Source organism: Megalobrama amblycephala, linkage group LG20 (assembly GCF_018812025.1).
Source record: "Megalobrama amblycephala isolate DHTTF-2021 linkage group LG20, ASM1881202v1, whole genome shotgun sequence".
Classification (NCBI taxonomy): Eukaryota; Metazoa; Chordata; class Actinopteri; order Cypriniformes; family Xenocyprididae; genus Megalobrama; species Megalobrama amblycephala.
Genome location: NC_063063.1, coordinates 7,753,788 through 7,775,488, shown reverse-complemented (window position 1 = coordinate 7,775,488; position 21,701 = coordinate 7,753,788). Strand labels below are relative to the sequence as shown.

General features: G+C 34.8%; 1 protein-coding gene across 1 annotated transcript in view; it reads right to left on the bottom strand.

Annotated features, from left to right (window-relative positions):
- Positions 1-21,701, bottom strand: part of myof (myoferlin) — a 39,068-nt gene extending 17,367 nt beyond the window's left edge. Inside the window, 27 exon segments of the mRNA XM_048170244.1 lie at positions 481-644; positions 732-824; positions 826-864; positions 960-1,115; positions 1,367-1,559; positions 1,724-1,833; positions 4,395-4,519; positions 4,615-4,792; positions 4,878-4,991; positions 5,097-5,221; positions 6,857-6,892; positions 7,035-7,117; positions 7,414-7,457; positions 7,555-7,623; positions 7,700-7,803; positions 8,794-8,920; positions 9,457-9,572; positions 9,656-9,686; positions 9,773-9,823; positions 9,933-9,995; positions 12,829-12,957; positions 13,070-13,191; positions 13,478-13,571; positions 16,524-16,632; positions 20,704-20,795; positions 21,057-21,112; positions 21,210-21,701. Coding sequence (XP_048026201.1) covers positions 481-644; positions 732-824; positions 826-864; positions 960-1,115; positions 1,367-1,559; positions 1,724-1,833; positions 4,395-4,519; positions 4,615-4,792; positions 4,878-4,991; positions 5,097-5,221; positions 6,857-6,892; positions 7,035-7,117; positions 7,414-7,457; positions 7,555-7,623; positions 7,700-7,803; positions 8,794-8,920; positions 9,457-9,572; positions 9,656-9,686; positions 9,773-9,823; positions 9,933-9,995; positions 12,829-12,957; positions 13,070-13,191; positions 13,478-13,571; positions 16,524-16,632; positions 20,704-20,795; positions 21,057-21,112; positions 21,210-21,297 — 2,711 coding nt within the window. The 5' untranslated portion in view covers positions 21,298-21,701.

Genomic DNA, 21,701 nt, shown 5'->3' with positions numbered 1-21,701 from the left:
AAAGTATTGCTCATTGTTAATTTCAAAATTTGCTAATACATTTTAAAGTTGTATCTCTTAACATTAGTTAATGCACTATGAACTAACATAAATGATCAAGGTATAATATTAATATTTTTATATTTAAAAGTACAGTAATGGTTAATGGTTCAGTACTATTTTTCATTTTTTGTAATAAAGTTAAGCACTATTTTATGTGTTATGTTTGTTTTCATTCAGTTTCCATTTTAAAAATGATCAGTTAATTAATTGGTTGTCGGTCAGCGTGGTCCAACCTAGTTATCGTTAAATCCATATTAACGAATGTAAAAAGTTGCCAACTTTCAGCAGAACTGTCACATTAATGGACGCAAATGTTTGTGGCAGTCTGAACAGACACAGAAATGGCTATTCATTCAAATTACAAAGTCTACTGCAACAAATTTTTGCAATTAAAAAAATTTGCACCCTCAAAATTGTTGAGGGTGGTGGACAACTCACTTTTTCTCTGGATCAACAGACCAATCACCTTCCCACTCCCAGCCAACAGGGGGCATAAAGTACTCATGCTTCAGCTTAACTTTGCCTGTGACATCAGAGAACTTGCTGCGATTTAGCAGACCGGTGGTGCCCCATTTTCCCAAAACCTGAGCCTGGTTCTCATACTGAAAATAAAACATTATTAGCTCCAAACTTATGACTGCATCTCTCCAGACCTCAAAGCATTAAAAAAAAAAAAAAAATATCTTTACCAGTTCTGCAAATACATTGAAAATCCCCTCAGCATAATGATTAAACTTCTTTTCTTCTGTTGCCAGCCCAAGCCACATGTTCACACGTATCTGGAACAGGAATCTTCAAACCTTTTTTGATGTCCATGGGATACTGTTAGGAAACAGTCATCATGGGATACAGCACATTTAATAAAGCAGTTTAAATATGATTTTTGCCTTGTGTTTGAAGAGCAGCATGGTACAAACCTGCATAAAGACAGTCTGAGTCTTCCCGCAGTATTGGCCACATGCCTGCTCACAGTAGGATGAATAGAGCACTTGATAGGCTGGGATGCGGGTGTACGCTACCCTCTTCTCTCCTCTCAACATCCAGATGATCACATCAGGCATGCTGTTCTGAGGCTTTGGAAAAAGACGTTGATACAAATTATGTTTAAATGTGAATTAATTTAAGTCCGATTAACAAAAATTAGCACCTAAATTACAGCAAAAGGCAAAAAAAGAGGTAAATGAGCATGCACAACTGAATATCCAATATTGGTTTATATTCATAATTGACTAATTAGTATGGATTAGTTTAAAAAAAAAAAAAAAAAAAAAATCTCTGTGTATACCTAATTGCATCTCCATTCTTACACAAATTTAAAACATACCTCCTCTGCCAGTTGCTTGAGTTTGTCGAGCCAGCCTTCAATGATGCTCAAGCAATTATTAACATCTGTGGCCTCCTCAAACAAGTGTTTGGCCCCCTCCATGATGCTCTTCAGAGCACTGTCCCGCAACTTCTTTATCTGAATATCCAGGGTTGTGAGATTTGGCTTTCCCTCCAGGTCAGGAATTTTGATACTGAGGACACAGTTTGTATTTAGTTAAATCATGCATGACACAAAACACTTTCTCTTTGCCCTACATACAAGAAAATCTCCCATATTTCAACAGACAACATTTAACAATGTATTGATGACTGTTGATCTAAAGTTGATCTAAATAGGATCTAAAGTGGACAGTACCTGCTGATATCTTCCATTAACTGATTGATGAGCTTCAGCCAGATTTCTTCTAGTCTTGCATATGTAGCTTTGGACAGCGCTGCAGACTTTAACATATTGAGGTTTGTTTGCTGGAAAAGGAGGAATCGTATTAAAAAGTTTGGTGCACAAAGAAAGAATTATATTCACCATTTTGGAAATTGATATTGATATTGCCATTTACCCGTTTCAATGTTATTTGCTTCTTTTAAGTTAAAGCCATATATGCTTGAATGAATATGAAATTAAGTAACTGCAATACTTCCTTTATTTGTTATAAGATAAGATGACTAAGCAACAGTTGTGAAAGTTACGTTTTTGAGTTTGAAGTTTGTAACCAACCACAAAGGTTAACAATAAGGGTAAAGAGCATGTTGCAACCTCAAGCGGAGGTGAGCCAGACGAAGATTTCAGTGAAGAAGAGGAAGAGTGCTAGAAGACAACATTGTAAGCGAAGAGGAAGAGTTTAGTAAGCAAGAGATACAGAGATTTGAACGCCTACAACAGGAAGATTGGATCAGTGTTAATTTTGACAGCAAATTTTGATTTAGTTTTAGTCAAAGTCTTTTGACTAAAATGCCATTTAGTTTTAGTCATATTTTAGTCATCGGAAATTGTTTTAGTTTTAGTCTAGTTTTAGTCGACTAAATATCATAAGATTTTAGTCGACTAAATCTACAGTAGAATTAGTCAACTAAAATCTAATTTAGTTAAATTGTAATGCATTAAGCATTTCCAATAAAAATGCTTCCACAGATCCAATACACTGATATAGGTACATCTGATATTCCCCAAACTGTTTATGTTCACGCAACTGTACTTTGCTCCCCAAAGCGGACGGTTTTTGACTGTTCAAGTGCAAAAACACGCGAAAGAGCAAAATTCAGTACTTTTCAGGGATTGACACACTTATCATTGAGGTAGGCTACTTATAGTTTTCATTTAAATTTTATTAGATTTGATTTTTAGTTTTTCCTGCTTTCATTGTAATTTTAGTTAAAAGTTTTAGTAATTTTTTGTGTTTATGTCTTTTAGTTTTTGCTTTTAAATGTCTATAAGTTTTTATTTCGGTTTATTTTAATACCTCAGGTTAAGCTAAAGCTTAGAAACTAGATGAAATAAAATAAGTTTACATTTTTATATATTTATCTTTTATTTCAGTTAATGTTTATTTCAAGTAATGGAGATTTCTTTGGTTTTAGGTTTAGTTAACTATAATAACCCTTATACTTGTAAAATATATTGAATAATGTGTCAAATAATGTTCTTAGTCTTTACTTCCTGTGACAGAAGGTACAGTAGTTTACTATGAATTAAATAGAAATTAAATTAAATACAGTTTATTGTTTAAACAAAATAACAATAATGACCAGGAAAAAAAAAAATAATAATTATAAACCATCCCGAAATAAACTCTTATTCTGAAATGTCTGCAGTCTGCACTGTAGCAGGCTGCTCATGAGGGTGATAAATATGCATTCTTACAACCGTCTAAAACATGCTACCATATAAACATCGTGTAGTAAACATTGTCATAATTCATCAACATTAGCTTATAAGCAATCACTTGGCATAAATATGCGCCATTCAATAATTGCACAGCAGTCAGATGTGCTGCTGCGCGAGCCTGTAGAGTGCGCAACAGCGCCGCGTTTCCCGCAGTTAGATAAGCACATGACAATTCAAATGTGCGCATCTTCCACACAGGACAGCAGTTCTGACTGGTTATCTTCCCAAATCGTCCCTCTCTTTCATTTTCATCTTGTTTTTATTCGTTGAAGAAAATTAGAGTAGATTTTAGTCATAGTTTTAGTCATTCAAAACGCATTTTTATTTAGTCATCGTCTCGTTTTCGTCCGTGAAAAAAATGTCATTGACGAAAATTATTCGTCAACGAAATTAACACTGGATTGGATCATACAAGGCATTGATCAATTGATGAGTTATATGAAGTTGGAATTTCCCAAAAAGGAGTATAAAAGTCTGAGGAGTAAAAGGCCTCCTCAGATGCTGCCTGCATTAAGTGTAGAAGGACACCTGATACCCTATCGAGGGGCGCGTAACAGCATCTCCAATATTGCTGGATAAAGCTAGGTTATAGAGCTTTTTAGCTTAAGCGAATTTAAGTTTTATTTTGCATTAACTCCTTTGTATTGTAACCAATAAAAGAGGTATTTTTATTGTTACGACTGCCTTCTGTGAGACTTCGCTGATTTTTATTTTAATATATTTTAAAAGTAATTTATTCCTGTGATGGTAAAGCTGTATTTTCAGCATCATGACTCCAGTCTTCAGTGTCACATGATCCTTCAGAAATCATTCTAATATGCTGATTTTCTGCTCAATAAACATTACTTATTATCAATGTTAAAAACAGTTGATATTTCTGATGAAACTGATGCACTTTATTCAGGATTAAAACGCATGCAAATAATAAACTTTAGTTATCGTGAAGAACTGCAATGTCAACCCTACCGCCACATTGCTAAACGTATGATGTGAATGCATGATGCCTGCAACACGTTGTAACTGCAACTGAGAGAATGTACACTATAGCACAACACTACAGATGGAGAGAATTTAAACGTTCACAATCTAAAATAGTGATAGTCGCACACTCCAAATTTCATTGTCATACAAAACATTCACTTACCAAGCGGTTAGATATATACAGAATGATGTTCAGTGAGTCTAACCGGTGATTGATATCCTCCCAAAAGGATGTAATGGAAACCACAGGCTTAGTGTTGCCCCATGGCAGGTAGTAGTAATTATTACCTGGAAGGACCAAAGTAAAAAACTCAATACCACACATCCTATTTTCATCACCTCAGTACCTTTAACAAACACCAATACTTCAAAATGTGCATCACCATCAAAAACAGCACAGGTGTACTGTGTGGTCGAAGCCAGTGGTTTGCACGTTAAGTCCATCTTGTTGCCATAGTTGCCGATGCTAACTTCAAACTGAATGGGCTCCCCGGGTTCTTGGATCATAGTGGCACTGTGAAACACTGCACACAGACAATACTTCCTTCTGCGCTGGTATTTCTATGCAAAGAAAAGAACACAAAGCTGTAAATAAAGGCTTCAAGAGAAAAACTACTCTGTATGCAAACTCAACAAAGAGCCACACCTGAACAACCAAGATATCGTCGCTTGGTATTTCTTCCACAGACGTGTCAGCCTTTCCATCAAGTTTAGTAGAGAGTTCAACAAGAATTCTCCCTCGATAAGCCGCCCCTTCTCCCTGCAAATATTCAAAAATCCTTCAGCGCATTTGAAAAGCATTTTTACTGAAAATAAATTCTCATTACTTGGAAATGGAAACATAAAATGAATCATCACTACTTGCCTTGCCTAAATTAAGGTCGTCATATGAGTCAGGTAATCCTGAGAACTCTCTCAAGCTGCCATACAGACTTATATAGCAAGGCCCAAAAGTAGGCAGGAAGCCCATCTCAGATTCCCCAGTTTCTCCTGTGGAATAACACATTCAGTTAAAAGTTTCCAGTGACATGATATTAGTTAGACAGACAGAGTGAGGTTTGTTAAAGAATCACAAAAGCAGTGTTCTTTAAATTAGTATTATTAATTATTATGAATCATTTGAAATGCATACAGAAAGCCATGATTCATTTAATTATATACACTTATTAAATTCATGCTGCGATTTCGACTACATGGATAAGCAATGTTAGTGATTAATGTCAGCACAATATGATTTCACAACTGAAATATTATTACATATTTATATCATTTTTGGAATAAATAAGCATCTCTTATGCTCACCAAGGTGGTTTAAAAAATAGAAAAAAAAAGAAAAGGGGAGTAATTATTGTATTGTGTATTGTTATAAGTGTTGTGAAATATTACAATTTAAAATAACTTTTCTATTTTAATATATTTCAAAATGTAATTTTATTCCTGTGATAGAAAAGCTGAATCCTTGCTGAATAAAAAAAAATTAGCTGAATTAAAAATATTAACTTTTGAATGGTAGTGTATCAGTTTCCACAAAAAAAATTAAATAAATAAAATTATATTGTATATATACAGTCACGCTCAAAATTATTTATACCCTTGGTAAATATGACCAAAGAAGGCTGTGAAAATAAATTTGCATCGTTAATACTTTTGATCTTTTATTTTATTTATTTTTTTTAAATCTACAAAAATCCAACCTTTCATTGGAGAATAATAATTTTAAATGGGGGGAAAATCTCATTATGAGAGAAATGTTTTTCTCTAATACACACTGCTCACAATTAATCATACCCTTTTATTCAATACTTTTTGCAACCTTTGAAACATTTGAAAAGTAACTGACACTACTGGAAATTCAAACGGGATGGGTTGTATAGTCAGTAATTTTGAGCACGACTGTAATGTATGTATATATATATATATATATATATATATATATATATATATATATATATATATATATATATATATATATATATATATATATATATATATAAAATAAATGTTTCTTGAGCAGCAAATCTGGAAGACTGGAGCAATGAAGCTGAAAATTCATCTTTCATCAAAATTCAGCGTTGATCACAGGAATAAATGAATGACATTTGATGCCAAATGACATTTTAAAATAGAAAAGTTATTTTAAATTTAATATTTCACAATATTAATGCTTTTTTTACTATATTTTTGATCAAATAAATGCAGCCCTGGTAAGCATAAAAGACTTAAAAAAAAAAAAAAAAAAAAAAAAAAAAAAAAAAAAAACCATAACCTTAATTATTCCAAACTGATGTTAGTGAGATGATTAATTATGCCATGCCATTTTATTTAGGTGATTAAGGTTATCATAAATTTCATCGTTTAACTTTTTGTCACATTGCATTGAAAAAAATAGCATAAGCGCTCCATGCTTATGCTAATTCGAAAGCGTGCGTAGGAACAAATGAACTGCAGCCCCTTGGGTACCACATACTTTCAGAACAATATGAATAAAAACTTGCTTTGAGAGAATAACCTGTTAAATAAAACTTAAAAAAAAAAAATGCATGTTAACTAAAATTTTCTTTAATGCCTATATTGTGTGTTTGGACACAAGGGACTGCAGACATGGAATTAGCGCAGATATTCAACCTTTATTTGCTGAAAATTCATCTCCTGGGTGATCCTCTATCACAAAGAAAACAAATAAAGATGAATAAAAGAATATTTGTTTTGAATTTCATACTACAACCTCAAAAGTTCAGGACATAACCCCTTTAATAATAATAAAAAAGTTTGACATGAAAATAGTGTATTCTGTATTTTATACCTTCAACTTCACCACCAGAGGATGCTATTTTGGACAAATCCAGATAAGTGGTGCCTATGGCATCATTCCCAGTGAGGCGATCCCTGAGAAAGAGGGGGAGTCAGCTTAAATGTTCCAGTGTGTCATAGAATCAGTCCAGCTAGGGGACATCTCAGTTTTTCCACTGTTCCCTAAGCAGCTGTAATCTGGTTTATGGGGAGGAATGCATTGTGGGAGAGGGTGGGACAGTCCTGCTATGACTCATACTGCCTGCCTGTGTCCTCCCAGCTCAAAACACTGACCAAACTTTGACTCCCAGCTCACATTCCAAGACTAACACAGGGGATTCTCTGAAATGTTCATATCCGCTGAGGCCATACAACTTTACACTTATGCTCACCAGTCAAATACACTCAGCTTGATTCTTTCACACATGGACGGGAACTGTAAAACAAGTCAAAAGTGTTCCCAATTAGAAACGTCTGTGGATTAACAAATTAATAAAGTGCAAAATCAGAACTTTCCCAATCCAGCCAATTACCTTGACCTGCAGATTGAGCTGCTGGTTCCACTCTGGGTTTGCATTCTTCTCAATTATTTTTGTGCAGAGCTGAAATACATGTAACTGTAGTTCAGAAAAAAGGTAGAAGAAATATGTGCGTACAGTATGTCTGGGTGGACTGTACCTTTTTGCCAGCAAACCAGGCCTCAACAAATGGATCCACTAGATTTTTCTTGTTTTCTTGACCCCCAAATGCTTCTTTTATACTCTGGGTGATGGAGTCATCCACTGAAAACAAAAAGCATTTTAATGTTACATCTTACACTTTCAAGTCGGGTTCATTGTTTCACAGTCTGAGAAAAGAATACAAGTTATTAAATACTTATTTTGCTATATTTTTTTTTTTTTTTTTTTTTTAAGTACAACTTAATTATATCTGCAAATTAAACAGTAAGACACACATAAAACACCATTTAAAAATTACAACTTTTGAAACCCTCATCTTTCCCTCGGGTCATTTTGACCCGAAATTAATTTATTATTATTCATTTTAATTTTTTTAAATCTAGTGTTTATCGGAGTGGCCCAAGACCGAAGGACTTTTGTCACACTTGGAATTGGAACACACAAAAAAATTTGACGAAATAAATTGGCTGAAATTAAAAAAAAAATACTGTATTTTAATACAACTTATCTAAATATTTTCAACTACATCTGCTAGTTAGGCAGTAAGTGAAATGCAAACAAATACAATTTCAATGTTTCAACTTCCATCACTTTAAAGCGGAGTTTATTCTTTCACAGTCTGAGAAAAGAAACTGTTTGGTACAACTTACTAAATACAACCTAATTTACTAAATTTTATTTATACCTCATCTAAATATTTTAACTGCATCTACTAGTTAAGCCATACTTAACCATTTTTAAACACAAAAACATTCTGTATGATCATGAACAGAATAAAATACCATCATGAACAAAATAATACCAGCTTTCTCTGATTTTTTCAGTCATTAGCTTAACTGAAAGACATTTAAGAATCAGAGAACTCTGTGCATGTGTTAAAAGTCACAGACTCAACAGTTAATGGCAGGGAACCGTTTCATGTAAGCTAGTGTGATACAACCTTGAGGTATCGGGAAGTGACTCAATATGCCAGCTCAACAAATAAATGTGGCCTTTTCCTGGGCTAACAATAGAATTAAAATCATATCATCCAAAGAAGATTGTTTTCTAAAGGAGCACATCAGACAAACACAAAAGGAAAAACTGTCATACTCTGGGGCAGGTCCTCAGCCCGAAACACTTTGAGTTTAAGTGTAACCCATCGGAGAGCGATGCCAGCGGGCAGCAGCAAGTTACTCTCCACATCATCTTTATCACTGTCCTCCTCTTTCCTTTCCATCTGCCAAACAGACATTAACCAATAAGACCAGTTTATACAGCTTGTATAGCATGAGCTTACACAGTTTAAGTTTGATTTTTCAAAATTGATGGCAAGTAGAAAGTGTTTTTTTACAGTTTAAAAAGTCTTCTCTTGTGTGCTATTACATATTCAATAAAATGGTAACACAGTAGCACATTCTGATTTTGTCAAGTTAGATGCGTTTCTGGGTCAACACATTTTGTTGATCCTGGAAAAACATTCCTGTCTGAAAATGTAATCCTAACCATATCCCTACCCCTAAACCTAATAATTTATACCTAAAATCAGAGGAACATGATAGTTGAATAACACCGAAGTAGAAGCACCTGACCCTGGTTCTGAGCCTAAACTTGACAAAATGTAAACTTGTCCCTCAAATCTGACTAGTTGATTGGAATGTTGTTGCAGGATCTGCATGTTGATCCAGGAACATGTTGTACTTGGTGAAATCAGGTTCTGCAAAAGTGTATCTACAGTGCAATGATGCCAATCTAAATTATCTTCAGGGGACGTACCGGCGGTTCATCTCCTGTTCCCACCACAAACATGCTGACTTTGATGTAACCTTTTGCTCCTGAGCTCGAGTCATCTGGGTCACTCAGGAGAACCCATTTCTTCATGATACAGTGAGCTGGGGTTTAAAAAACTAACTTTTAATGATTAGTTCAACTACAGATAAAATGTAATGAATATTTTGTGAGTGTCAGATATTACCTGGTTCATCATAGATGTAGCCAATATCAAGCTACAAAAAGAAAAATTCATAAGTTCATTTTGAATTGCACTGTGTGTCTAGTATTTAAAACAAAAAGCACTTTTTTACTGAATTACCTTGAATTCACCCATGAGACAGTCTGATCTAAAAGAAGAAGAGTTATACACCTGTAGAAAAGAAGAACAACACCATCACAGATAATAACATTAGATCCCTCTGTTTTGTGATATTATAAACATGAAAAAAGAAAGGAGGGAAAAATAGTTTGTTTCTTACCCGGAAGCTTATAACCTCATCGAACAGTTCAGAGGGCAACATGTTGATGTTAAAAAAGAACATCTGCAAAGAGTGATACATACAGTATTTAGTGATATTCTATTTATATTTTAGTAAATGATGGCTTTCCAAATAATCATGAATAGAGTCTAAGGCACATCACTAAGACTACAGGCTTTTTTCGCTCATATGTGACTCTGATCTGATTTTTTCGATTCTGATTTAGGCCACTTACATATGTGGTACTCAATCCAATACAGTTCAGATGTTTTGCAATGCATCCACAGCCTTAACAGTCATTTCAGAATTTGTGTGTCTTTTACGTAACTCTAAATCGACATTTGTCACAACTCTGCGCTGACAGGAGTGACTCCAAAAGATTTTATGGTAGTTTTTTGGTCAATCGGTTAAAGGTGCCCTAGAATTAAAAATTGAATTTATCCAAATAATGATTGAATAACAAGAGTTCAGTACATGGAAATGACATACAGCGAGTCTCAAACTCCATTGTTTCCTCCTTCTCATATAAATCTCATTTGTTTAAAAGACCTCTGAAGAACAGGCGAATCTCAACATAACTGTTACGTAACAGTCGGGGTGTACGCCCCCAATATTTGCATATGCCAGCTCATGATTGAGGCATTACACAAGGGCAGCCAGTATTAACGTCTGGATGTGCACAGCTGAATCATCAGACTAGGTAAGCAAGCAAGGAAAACAGCGAAAAATGACAGATGGGCCAATAATAACTGACATGATCCATGATAATATGATATTTTTAGTGATATTTGTAAACTGTCTTTCTAAATGTTTCGTTAGCATGTTGCTAATGTAGCATGTTGCTGTTAAATGTGGTTAAAGTTACTATTGTTTCTTACTGTATTCACGGAGACAAGAGCCGTCATTATTTTCATTTTTAAACACTTGCAGTCTGTATAATTCATAAACTTCATTCTTTATAAATCTCTCCAACAGTGTAGCATTAGCCATTAGCCACGGAACATAACCTTAAATTCATTCAGAATCAAATGTAAACATCCAAATAAATACAATACTCACATAATCCGACGCATACATGCAGTATGCATGACGAACACTTTGTAAAGATCCATTTTGGGGTTATATTAGCTGTGTAAACTTTGTTTATGCACTGTTTAAGGCAAGCGCGAGCTCCGTGGGCGGAGAGCGCGCGATTTAAAGGGGCCGCAGCCTGAATCGGCACATTTCTAATTATGCCCCAAAATAGGCAGTTAAAAAAATTAATTAAAAAAAAAATCTATGGGGTATTTTGAGCTGCAACTTCACAGACACATTCAGGGGACACCTTAGACTTATATTACATCTTGTAAAAAACATTCGATGGCACCTTTAATATGGAAGACAGCCGTGCCTGTGACGGTAATCAGTGGAGGGACAGTGAAGTCTAAGTATCAGCTCTATACAAGCAAAACTTGAGGGAAAACTATAGATTTAAAAAAAAAAAAAAAAAAAAAACACTTTGCTTTCTTTCTCCTCATCCTTGTCTTTATCCTCCTTCTGTGACACATCAGCTTATAAATGAATGCGTAAACTGATTTCAGTGTCCTCTATGTTTACGTCTGTATGTCAGCATAATCTGCACCATTTTGTTTTTATTCTTTTGCAAATGCAGGTCAGTTTGGGACTGTGATCAGTTCACACTCAAATCTAATATTGGCAACATTTAAAAAAAATAATAATGTAAACAGAAAAATACAAAAAAAAATATCTGAGCAATAAATCAGAATTGAGCACTAAGGCTTGCAATGTGAACATAGCCTAATATTTTTTTTGTCAAATTCTCTTCCGGCGAAGATTAACAATGAATGTTATTACAAAAATGTCATTTTTTAACACTTTAGCTAGCATTACATTATATGATCACATTTTTGTTCATGCAAATGCTTCTCGTATGAATAATAACCATTCAAGCGCAACAAGACACAAAACAGAACACACTGTCTGGTGGAAACGTTTTTTTCTTTGTATGGATGACAATGTTTTCAAAACCATCCTTGTGCACACGGATCCGCACTTTGATATCCTTCTTGTTATTTTCCTGTAGTGGCTAATAAATCGGAAGTCTCACACATTCACATAAAACACTTTATTTCTGCATTGAAAAACAAGATTTAGTAGACTAAACACATAATACGCATGTGCAAGACATAATCGTTTTCACAGATTCGTGTTTTTTGCAGTTTACACGGAGAAGATGACTAACTTCCACTTTGAAACGCGGTTTCAAAAGTTTGCGTTTTCAGGCCACCAAAACATTGTTGTAAATGAACGGCCAAAACGCATAAAAAGTTTTCCGTTTTTAGTTGAAAACAGTGTCGTGTAATCAGCCCCGAGTTCTTTCATGCTTGAACGGACAAAAACACACAAAATTATGCCAAAATGCCGTTTTGTTGAGTAACCTCATAAGCGCAGTCTTAAATGAACGTAAAGAGTTGTGAAGAACAGAGATGTGTGTCAGGTCTTAAAGTGACAGAGGCCTAATAAACCTGCTGCAGTCTCTCATTAAGGATTAGCTTTAATAAGGATTAATATATATTAATTTTTAATTAATCTATATTTAATTTATAATTTATGCAGTGAAGACTGAAGTGTTTGAAAACTTGTATATTTCATACCTTTTCGATCAAACATTTATATTGTCTTTTTGTAGTTTCTACACTAATTGAGAATAAATGTGAATTTATTACAATATAAAAATATATATTAACTTTAAAGTTAGGTGTGATTAAATCACAGAAAAAAAACAACATTATTATTTAGTTCATTTTTTAATCGAATGACAGCACTTATAAATTAATTAAATAATAATAATAATAATAATAATAATAATAATACAAAAAAAATGTCAACTGTGTACCTCATCAAAGTATGGGTTATTTCCTTTCCTGATCCTAGTTCTGTGTGTATCTCCACACACATGCACTTTGACCACAGGTTTGATGTTATTTCCAGGCAACTGACGTCCCTCAATCACCCGCACACGTATCTTTGACAAAAACAAAAACAACAACATTTTAAAATGACTAATAAAAACAAAAGCAGTCAACATTTAAAATGGAAGAGACATTTGTAAAGATGACTACAGGAGGCTGCTGTACCTGAAAATCCTGAGGTTTGTTGGCCAAATTATTACGTTTCCTTGTCCTAGACGAAAGTTTCTGGCCAGGCTCACCAGGGGATGTGACAGCGCCCGGTACCCCAGCATCAGTGACGTCTCCTTCTTCACCCCCAGGTGATCAATGCACATCCACAAAGAAAAAGAAATACATCATGCAGCATGTTATTGGTCAGACCAATATGCAATTCACATATTCAAAGCTAAAGCCTTTCACAAAATGATCTTCACAGATTCCTGTATTCGACATATAACCATAAAGTATCTGAAAAATGTATTTCTTTACAGTTCATTTTTACACTTCATTTTTACACACCATCAAGCAAGTCAACTGTAAAACACTCCATTGCAAGATCAAACAGAAAAGCACTGAGCCACACACTCCGCTAACCTGTGTTTCCGGCCATGCTGCCATCTTGTTGATCTTGTGGATTTGTCATAGCACCGGCAGGTGGCTCATAGCCAATCACCATGCTGATGGTCCCCTACAAAAGGACGCAGCTAATTATCTCATAATAATGTGTCAAATAGACTACATAAATACTGAAAGTGCCTCAAATGTGAAAATATTGACACTGATGCTATAATCACAAATTTCATCACAGGAAATGTTTAAGGGCCGTTTAAATATGCCTCTCAGATTTAATACATGTGATGACCTAATTAAAATTAACCAGTCAATTAAGCCTGTAAAGTCTGTTGTAAATAAATGGGAGCAAATGTTTTAAACTGAGCTCACAATGGGTCTCATTCAATAACACTGTGTACGCACGAATTTGTACACGAAATCTGCGTACGAACGTTTTCACAAACAATGAAACAAATTCATCAGAAACTTTCATTCTAAAATGTATTCAAAATTCATGAAAAATGTAGAAACAAACATACATAAAAATCACATACACTTGGTGGACTAGATGACATTATTAAAGATGTATATCTGTGTATATATTTAATCATATATATGCATACACAGTAAAAGAGTAAGAAAAGGTGTGTTATATCTTAAGCTGCCTCTGCATAAAGATGCAGATACGTGTATATACACCTGACTAATAAGAAGTCAGTAATCAGGGGCAATTTTAAAGCAGTTTATTGTGTTTGAACTTGTTTTGAGGATGGCACACTTGGCATTGCTCGAGGATCTTGCTGTGAGTGCTGTCAGGCAAGAGAGTGACTTTAGAGGGTGTTGTGTTTGCTAAGAGTAACAAAAGGAAATGGTGTGCAGAAAGTCCTTATATGGACATGGTTTGGGTGTGTTTTATACAAATTACTTACCTTGGGCATGTGGTCGCTCATTTAGAATACACCGAATTCATTAACATTAGAACAAGGTTAAAGGGTTAGTTCACCCAAAAATGAAATTTCTGTCATTAATTACTCGCCCTCATGTTGTTCCACACCCGTAAGACCTTTGTTCATCTTCGGAACACAAATTAAGATATTTTTGATAAAATCTGAGAGTTCTCTGATGGACAGCAATTTAATTACCAAAATATCAAAAATATCTTAATTTGTGTTCCGAAGATGAACGAAGGTCTTATGGATTTAGAACAACATGAGGGTGAGTAGACGGAAATTTTTCATGAGAAGTTCTCCTGTGCATATAAATAAGAATAATCCATACAATTATTAGTGAATGAGACCCAATATTACTTATTTGGTAGATTAAAGTATTTAATAAAAGAACACGCAAAAGATAAGGATGTGCAGGAATTTGTGAATGACGGATGTTTTAATTTAGTGGAAATTAATTCTGCAGGTACAGATTACATGAATACCTACTTAATATATTTGAAATACAAACCCGATTCCAAAAAAGTTGGGACACTGTACAAATTGTGAATAAAAACAGAATGCAATGATGTGGAAGTTTCAAATTTCAATATTTTATTCAGAATACAACATAGATGACATATCAAATGTTTAAACTGAGAAAATGTATCATTTTAAGGGAAATAAATTTCATGGCATCAACACATCTCAAAAAAGTTGGGACAAGGCCATATTTACCACTGTGTGGCATCCCCTCTTCTTTTTATAACAGTCTGCAAACGTCTAGGGACTGAGGAGACAAGTTGCTCAAGTTTAGGAATAGAAATTTTGTCCCATTCTTGTCTAATACAGGTTTCTAGTTGCTCAGCTGTCTTAGGTCTTTCTCTTTATGATGCGCCAAATGTTTTCTATGGGTGAAAGATCTGGACTGCAGGCTGGCCATTTCAGTACCCGGATCCTTCTTCTACACAGCCATGATGTTGTAATTGATGCAGTATGTGGTCTGATATTGTCATGTTGGAAAATGCAAGGTCTTCCCTGAAAGAGACGACGTCTGGATGGGAGCATATGTTGTTCTAGAACTTGGATATACCTTTCAGCATTGATGGTGCCTTTCCAGATGTGTAAGTTGCCCATGCCACACGCACTCATGCAACCCCATACCATCAGAGATGCAGGCTTCTGAAATGAGCGCTGATAACAACTTGGGTTGTCCTTGTCCTCTTTAGTCCGGATGACATGGCGTCCCAGTTTTCCAAAAAGAACTTCAAATTTTGATTCGTCTGACCATAGAACAGTTTTCCACTTTGCCACAGTCCATTTTAAATGAGCCTTGGCCCAGAGAAAACGCCTGTGCTTCTGGATCATGTTTAGATATGGCTTCTTTTTTGACCTATAGAGTTTTAGCCGGCAACGGTGGATTGTGTTCACCGACAATGTTTTCTGGAAGTATTCCTGAGCCCATGTTGTGATTTCCATTACAGTAGCATTCCTGTATGTGATGCTGTGCCGTCTAAGGGCCCGAAGATCACAGGCATCCAGTATGGTTTTCCGGCCTTGACCCTTACGCACAGAGATTGTTCCAGATTCTCTGAATCTTTGTATGATATTATGCACTGTAGATGATGATAACTTCAAACTCTTTGCAATTTTTCTCTGAGAAACTCCTTTCTGATATTGCTCCACTATTTTTTGCCGCAGCATTGGGGGAATTGGTGATCTTCTGCCCATCTTGACTTCTGAGAGACACTGCCACTCTGAGAGGCTCTTTTTATACCCAATCATGTTGCCAATTGACCTAATAAGTTGCAAATTGGTCCTCCAGCTGTTCCTTATATGTACATTTAACTTTTCCGGCCTCTTATTGCTACCTGTCCCAACTTTTTTGGAATGTGTAGCTCTCATGAAATCCAAAATGAGCCAATATTTGGCATGACATTTCAAAATGTCTCACTTTCAACATTTGATATGTTATCTATATTATATTGTTAATAAAATATAAGTTTATGAGATTTGTAAATTATAGCATTCCTTTTTTATTCACAATTTGTACAGTGTCCCAACTTTTTTGGAATTGGGTTTGTATGACAAAAATATATATTAAAATCACATTTCTTGTGTGGCATTTGATTTAAGAGAGAAAAAGAGAAAAAAAAACTCACTCCTATGTTCTTGCCATTTTCATCCACTAGAGCCAAGTTTTTCACCGGAAGAGATTTAACTTGGCTGCTGGCAAGGTCTTTCAAAGAAACTTTTGCTGAGCCAATTAACCTAAAAAAAAAAAAAGAAAAGATGATTAAAATAAAGACCTGTTGTAAATCAAGCAGGTTAACTGATATCCCATGTTTCTGTCAAGCATAATATCGGTCTCATATACAGCGTTTCAAATACTGAATACTGTGAATTATCTGACATTTTATTTGCATTGAAGTGCAGTGCACCATGAAATCAAAACTTATTTTCATAATTCATGTTCCTGGTCTTATTGTGAATTATTCATCAGTTAATATTATTCAAAAAAGCAAGAAACAACAACAACAACAAACCAACAAGGTTTGCCTTTATAATCTTTTATAAAAACCATCAAAACTTGCGCCACCTCTGAAACAACTTTCTTTTTGGCTGACATTATGAATTCCTCTCATTTATATATATGAATACGGAAGCAAAATTAATTGCAAAAATCATTGTCTTTTTCATTTGTTCTGCCGGTCCAACAAATGCTACATAACAAACAGAGGTGGCACATAACACAATGCGTGAATATATACATAGAGAGAAGTTCTTTGTGTACTTTAACTCTGAAGTCACAAGAGAGATCTCCTCCAAAAGTAAATAATGCCACCCAGATTAATACTGTGATCAGGACGTTTAGTAGGTCAGCATCCAAAGCCCATTTTCCATCTGAGCATTGCCTTGGCCAAGTGAAATATTTGCTATAAAACTACTTGATTAACTTTGTAGCCACAAACAACAGCACATCTACCAAATCTACCTCTACACATTTGATTAGTGGGCTGGTGTTGTATCATTTCACAATAATAATAAGACATAAACATTAGACCTGGGGCCTTTACCATGAAGCTGGTTTAGGTGGCTAGCCAGGTATGTTTGGGTTTAAAAATTCATTTAGAGAAAACGCCCCTTAAAGATATGTATTGTTGCAATTGAAATCTACATAATTCCTCAGACATTATGTTAAGAATTGCAAATAGATAAACTGCAATAAAATACACACTTAAAAGTATATTTTGAATGTTTTCTTTCCACAACAGCCAGAAATACTTTTTTTTTTTCTTTTTTTTTTATCTGAAACAATACATAATTAAATAGCCTAAAATAATGGGCCATTTACACACCATTTTCAACTAAAAATGTAAACTTCTTATACGCTTTGGCATTCTGGTGGCCTGGAAACATAAACCTTTGTAAACGGTTTTCAAAGTGCAAGTTTTTGAAAACGATACTGTTATCATCTCTGTGTAAACCGCAAAAACATGAATCTGTGAAAATGGTGACGGCATGCACATGCATATTACGTCTTTAGTCAATAGGCGTGCGCGTTTGGTGTGAGTGCTCTGTAAAAAAAAAAAAAAAAAAATGTGTATGCGCAGATGTGTAGTCTTTCTTGACAAAGTGACATTGCCAACTACTTGTCTGGCATGCATAATAACGTTTTTAGTTGTTCTCGTGAATGTGTGTGAACAGGGATAGTTTTGATAAAGCTGTCATCTGTACATAGAAAAATCTTTTCCATTTTTAGAACATCGTTGTGTAAACGTACCTCATGTAAACCTGCACTTTTCTTGCCTTAAATTACAATTTACACAAGAATGGTTTTATGAACAGTTTACACCTAAATGAATTTTGCCTTGTAAATCTTTACGTATTAAACTTATATTTAATTGTATTTAATAATTCTATGCAACATTCATGCAATTGGTTTTCAAACAATTTACAAAAACATCAGCTCTTGTGTTTCTTGAATGATGCCCATAAGAGTTCTTGAGCTTAGTTTTGCCTCATATATTCTTATGAACAAAATTCTCAGGAAAAGCATCACAACATCCTACGACAATAAAACAATATTTGTACCGAGCGAAATTCTCAACAGACTTCAAACTAATATTCAAACCCTGTTGATCTTAAGTTTCAAACAAACATGCCAAAGCAAACATATAAAGCAAAGGTAACCACACCCTCCAACATATCGCTTCATTCCATTTCCTTTATGGAATGCTATTTCTGAGATCCTTAACCTGAGGTGATTCCAAGTATGATTAATATTTACTTGAGTCAAACACACTCCCTGTATTTTAGCACACACATGAAAGCATTTAATTGGGAATTAAACTCTAAATGCACTGTGTGCTCCAACTCTGGCCTTACGGGAAGCAGACTAGATCAGTGCCGTGATGCTCTTCATTTGCCAGACTCTCAAACAGAATTGATTTGAAATGCTACAATGCTACTTTTGTTCCAAAGAGAAAAATACATGTGTCCCACAAGATTTTGCCAAATACATTGCCGGCTCAACATTCTAGAACTACATTCTCAGACAGTCCAAAATTCTAATTTTATACGCCTGCCCTATCCCTAAAATCTGATTAATTGATAATATTGTTCCAAGACTAACAAAGATGTTGATCCAGGAACATGTCCTACAGGAAAATGCCCAACAAAATCAGTTAAAGATCCCATGAAATTTAAAATGTTGAGTTTTTAGAGCTTGTAGTTCATGTCTATTAGGTTTGTAATGCAAGGTAAAGGCTTTTAGATATCTGCTGCTCCAAATTCCTGTTTGGATAGGGATTACATCAACACAGGAAAGAAAATTGCTAGTCCAGCCCTTTCATAGTCATTAAACATACAATACATTTCCACTGTCTGGGATACACTTTAAATCCCACTGATATTAGAGTTAAATTGAGCAATAACTGTGGTGTTTTACTCTGATTAGCCAATATTATCTACGTATGTGCTATCCTGCAACACCATAACTAGTGCTCTTTCAACACAGCAACAGGTAAACACATTAGTATAATGGTGTTCTTATAAGATCACGAATAGAAGCTACATGTCAAGGCCCCAGATAATTGCTTTTTCCTCATATATCTTCAATGTAATGTTTCTTTTACTTTGGTGACTAACGTATAGCTGTCAGAATAAAAAAAAAAAAAAAAAAAAAAAAAAAATGAGAGAGTGATCCTTAAAATACACCTCAGTTCATTTTACTTGGTTTGAAAGCATCTCAATGTCAGTCCAGTGTAATTTCTCAGTATATAGAAACATCACAATGAACAGAAGACGGTGATTAATACTTGGCAGCATATGATAACATTTATATAATGTGAGAGAGAAATCATCAGGGACTGTAGTTCATTATAAAAAAAATTAAAGTGTAACATCTGACACACTTAATATTCTGTCATAATCATAGGTTATGGCAAACTATTTTGTTGATGTCAAAATAATTTTACTGTTTACAGCCCTATAATTATTCAAAAGAGGAAGAAATCAATAAATTGATTAAACTGAAGTATTTGACATTTAAAAAAAAAAAAAAAAAAAAAAAAAATTACATTTCTTCATAAAATATAAAGGATGTCTATGAAAATCAAATGGAATAAATGAAAGTTATGGAATAAATGACAGACCCACATGACATCAACAAGACAATTTGCATGAAATTGCATAAATGTAAATTTCTTTGTGTTCGCCACTGGATTTCCTCTAATGCTGTTCTCACAGAAAAATCTGGAATAACTGGAAATGCATGAGATTTATAGCCCAAAATGGTGATGAAGCCCTATAAGACTCTTCTATTTTCTATTCTTTATGCAAGAACTGCATTTCAGCCCAGCAACTAACAATCACTTATTCATCCAGTACTGCGAACCAAACGCCTCCGTTCCACCCCTCATGGCATTGTAGAGCAGGTCTGAACACGGCCGTGAGGGTGTGTGAGAGGTGGAGGGTATTACAGTATCAAACTGGGAAAACCAAGATTAACACAGTTCACTATTACCCTGAAATGCAGGGACTACTTTAAACTGTGACATCAATACAGAAGTTACAGATATGAATCTAACCAAGAGGATGAACTGATGCAAAACTTTGCATTGAACTCGCTCTGCATTTTCCTGAATTGCAAGTCACTAGGAGTTAAAATGTGTCCATTCCAGCAGGTCAAAACTCTTAAGCCCTATATGCTTATTAAACTAATGTAGTCATACAACTTGTATTTGATTAGGGTGGGAGCAAAATTCAACACCACACTGTTTGTCTTACACTGGTTAATATTGAGTGTATGACTCAATTGAGCAGTTGAATAACACTTACTTGTCCTTGCCAATAGTCTCGTAGTCTTTCACAAACACATCAATGTAGGAGGAAGAATCAAGAGGAACACCTTTTAAATCAAACTCAAGTGTCTAAAGGGGAAAAGAGCATTCAAAACTTCAAAAACTCTCACAGCAACTGGAGAAATGCTAAACTGTGCCATGCAGAAGGTTAATATGAAAGCAGTCACAGTCTCAGGTGATTAAAATCCCATTAAATAAACTTAAAAACAACAAATAATAAAAAAACAATCTTATTAAACATACTTTATGTGCATTCACAGTTTATATGGCATACAACTTGAACTTGAATCCCATTCTTTTGAAATTAGCGTAAACAAAAACTCAACAGACCTCATTCCACACCGGGTTCACTTCATTGCTAATGGACTTGGTTTTCTTCTTTTCGTCTACAATTATACGAAAGCCATCAAGGTCAAAACTAACAGTCGGTGCCGCTATTTTGCCGTTTTAATGGCTATAATTGAAACAAAAAGGATTTCTTACCTTTAAACACCACAGATGTGATGGGGTCTGGACTGCCCAATTTCTTCTTGGGCAAACCCGCCGCAGACTCAACTGCCACGCGCAACATGACAGAAAAAAGCACAAGAGGCTTTCATTCAATGCACTTTCATAATGATGTCTCTCTGTATGTGAGAATGTGCACTCATTGCAATGCCCTCATCCATTTGAGAGTTTGTAAAGGGTGTGGACTTCACTGACACAATGTGGCAGACTGCCTACCTGTTCAGTTCAATTATATTTAAGGATAGGACGCTCGCATATTGCTTTTAAATTAAGAAATACTTTTTGGTATATCATTAAGAATATTGCCTGAATGCTTGCCCAAACTACAAGTAAAATTCCTAATCTTATTTTAAAGTTAAAGAGATGAGACACAAGCGCCACCTAGCGGTGCATTGTACGAATCACATAGATGAACATAATGTTGTGCTCATCAAAGGAACATGTTGACATAGTAATGAATCTGGGATT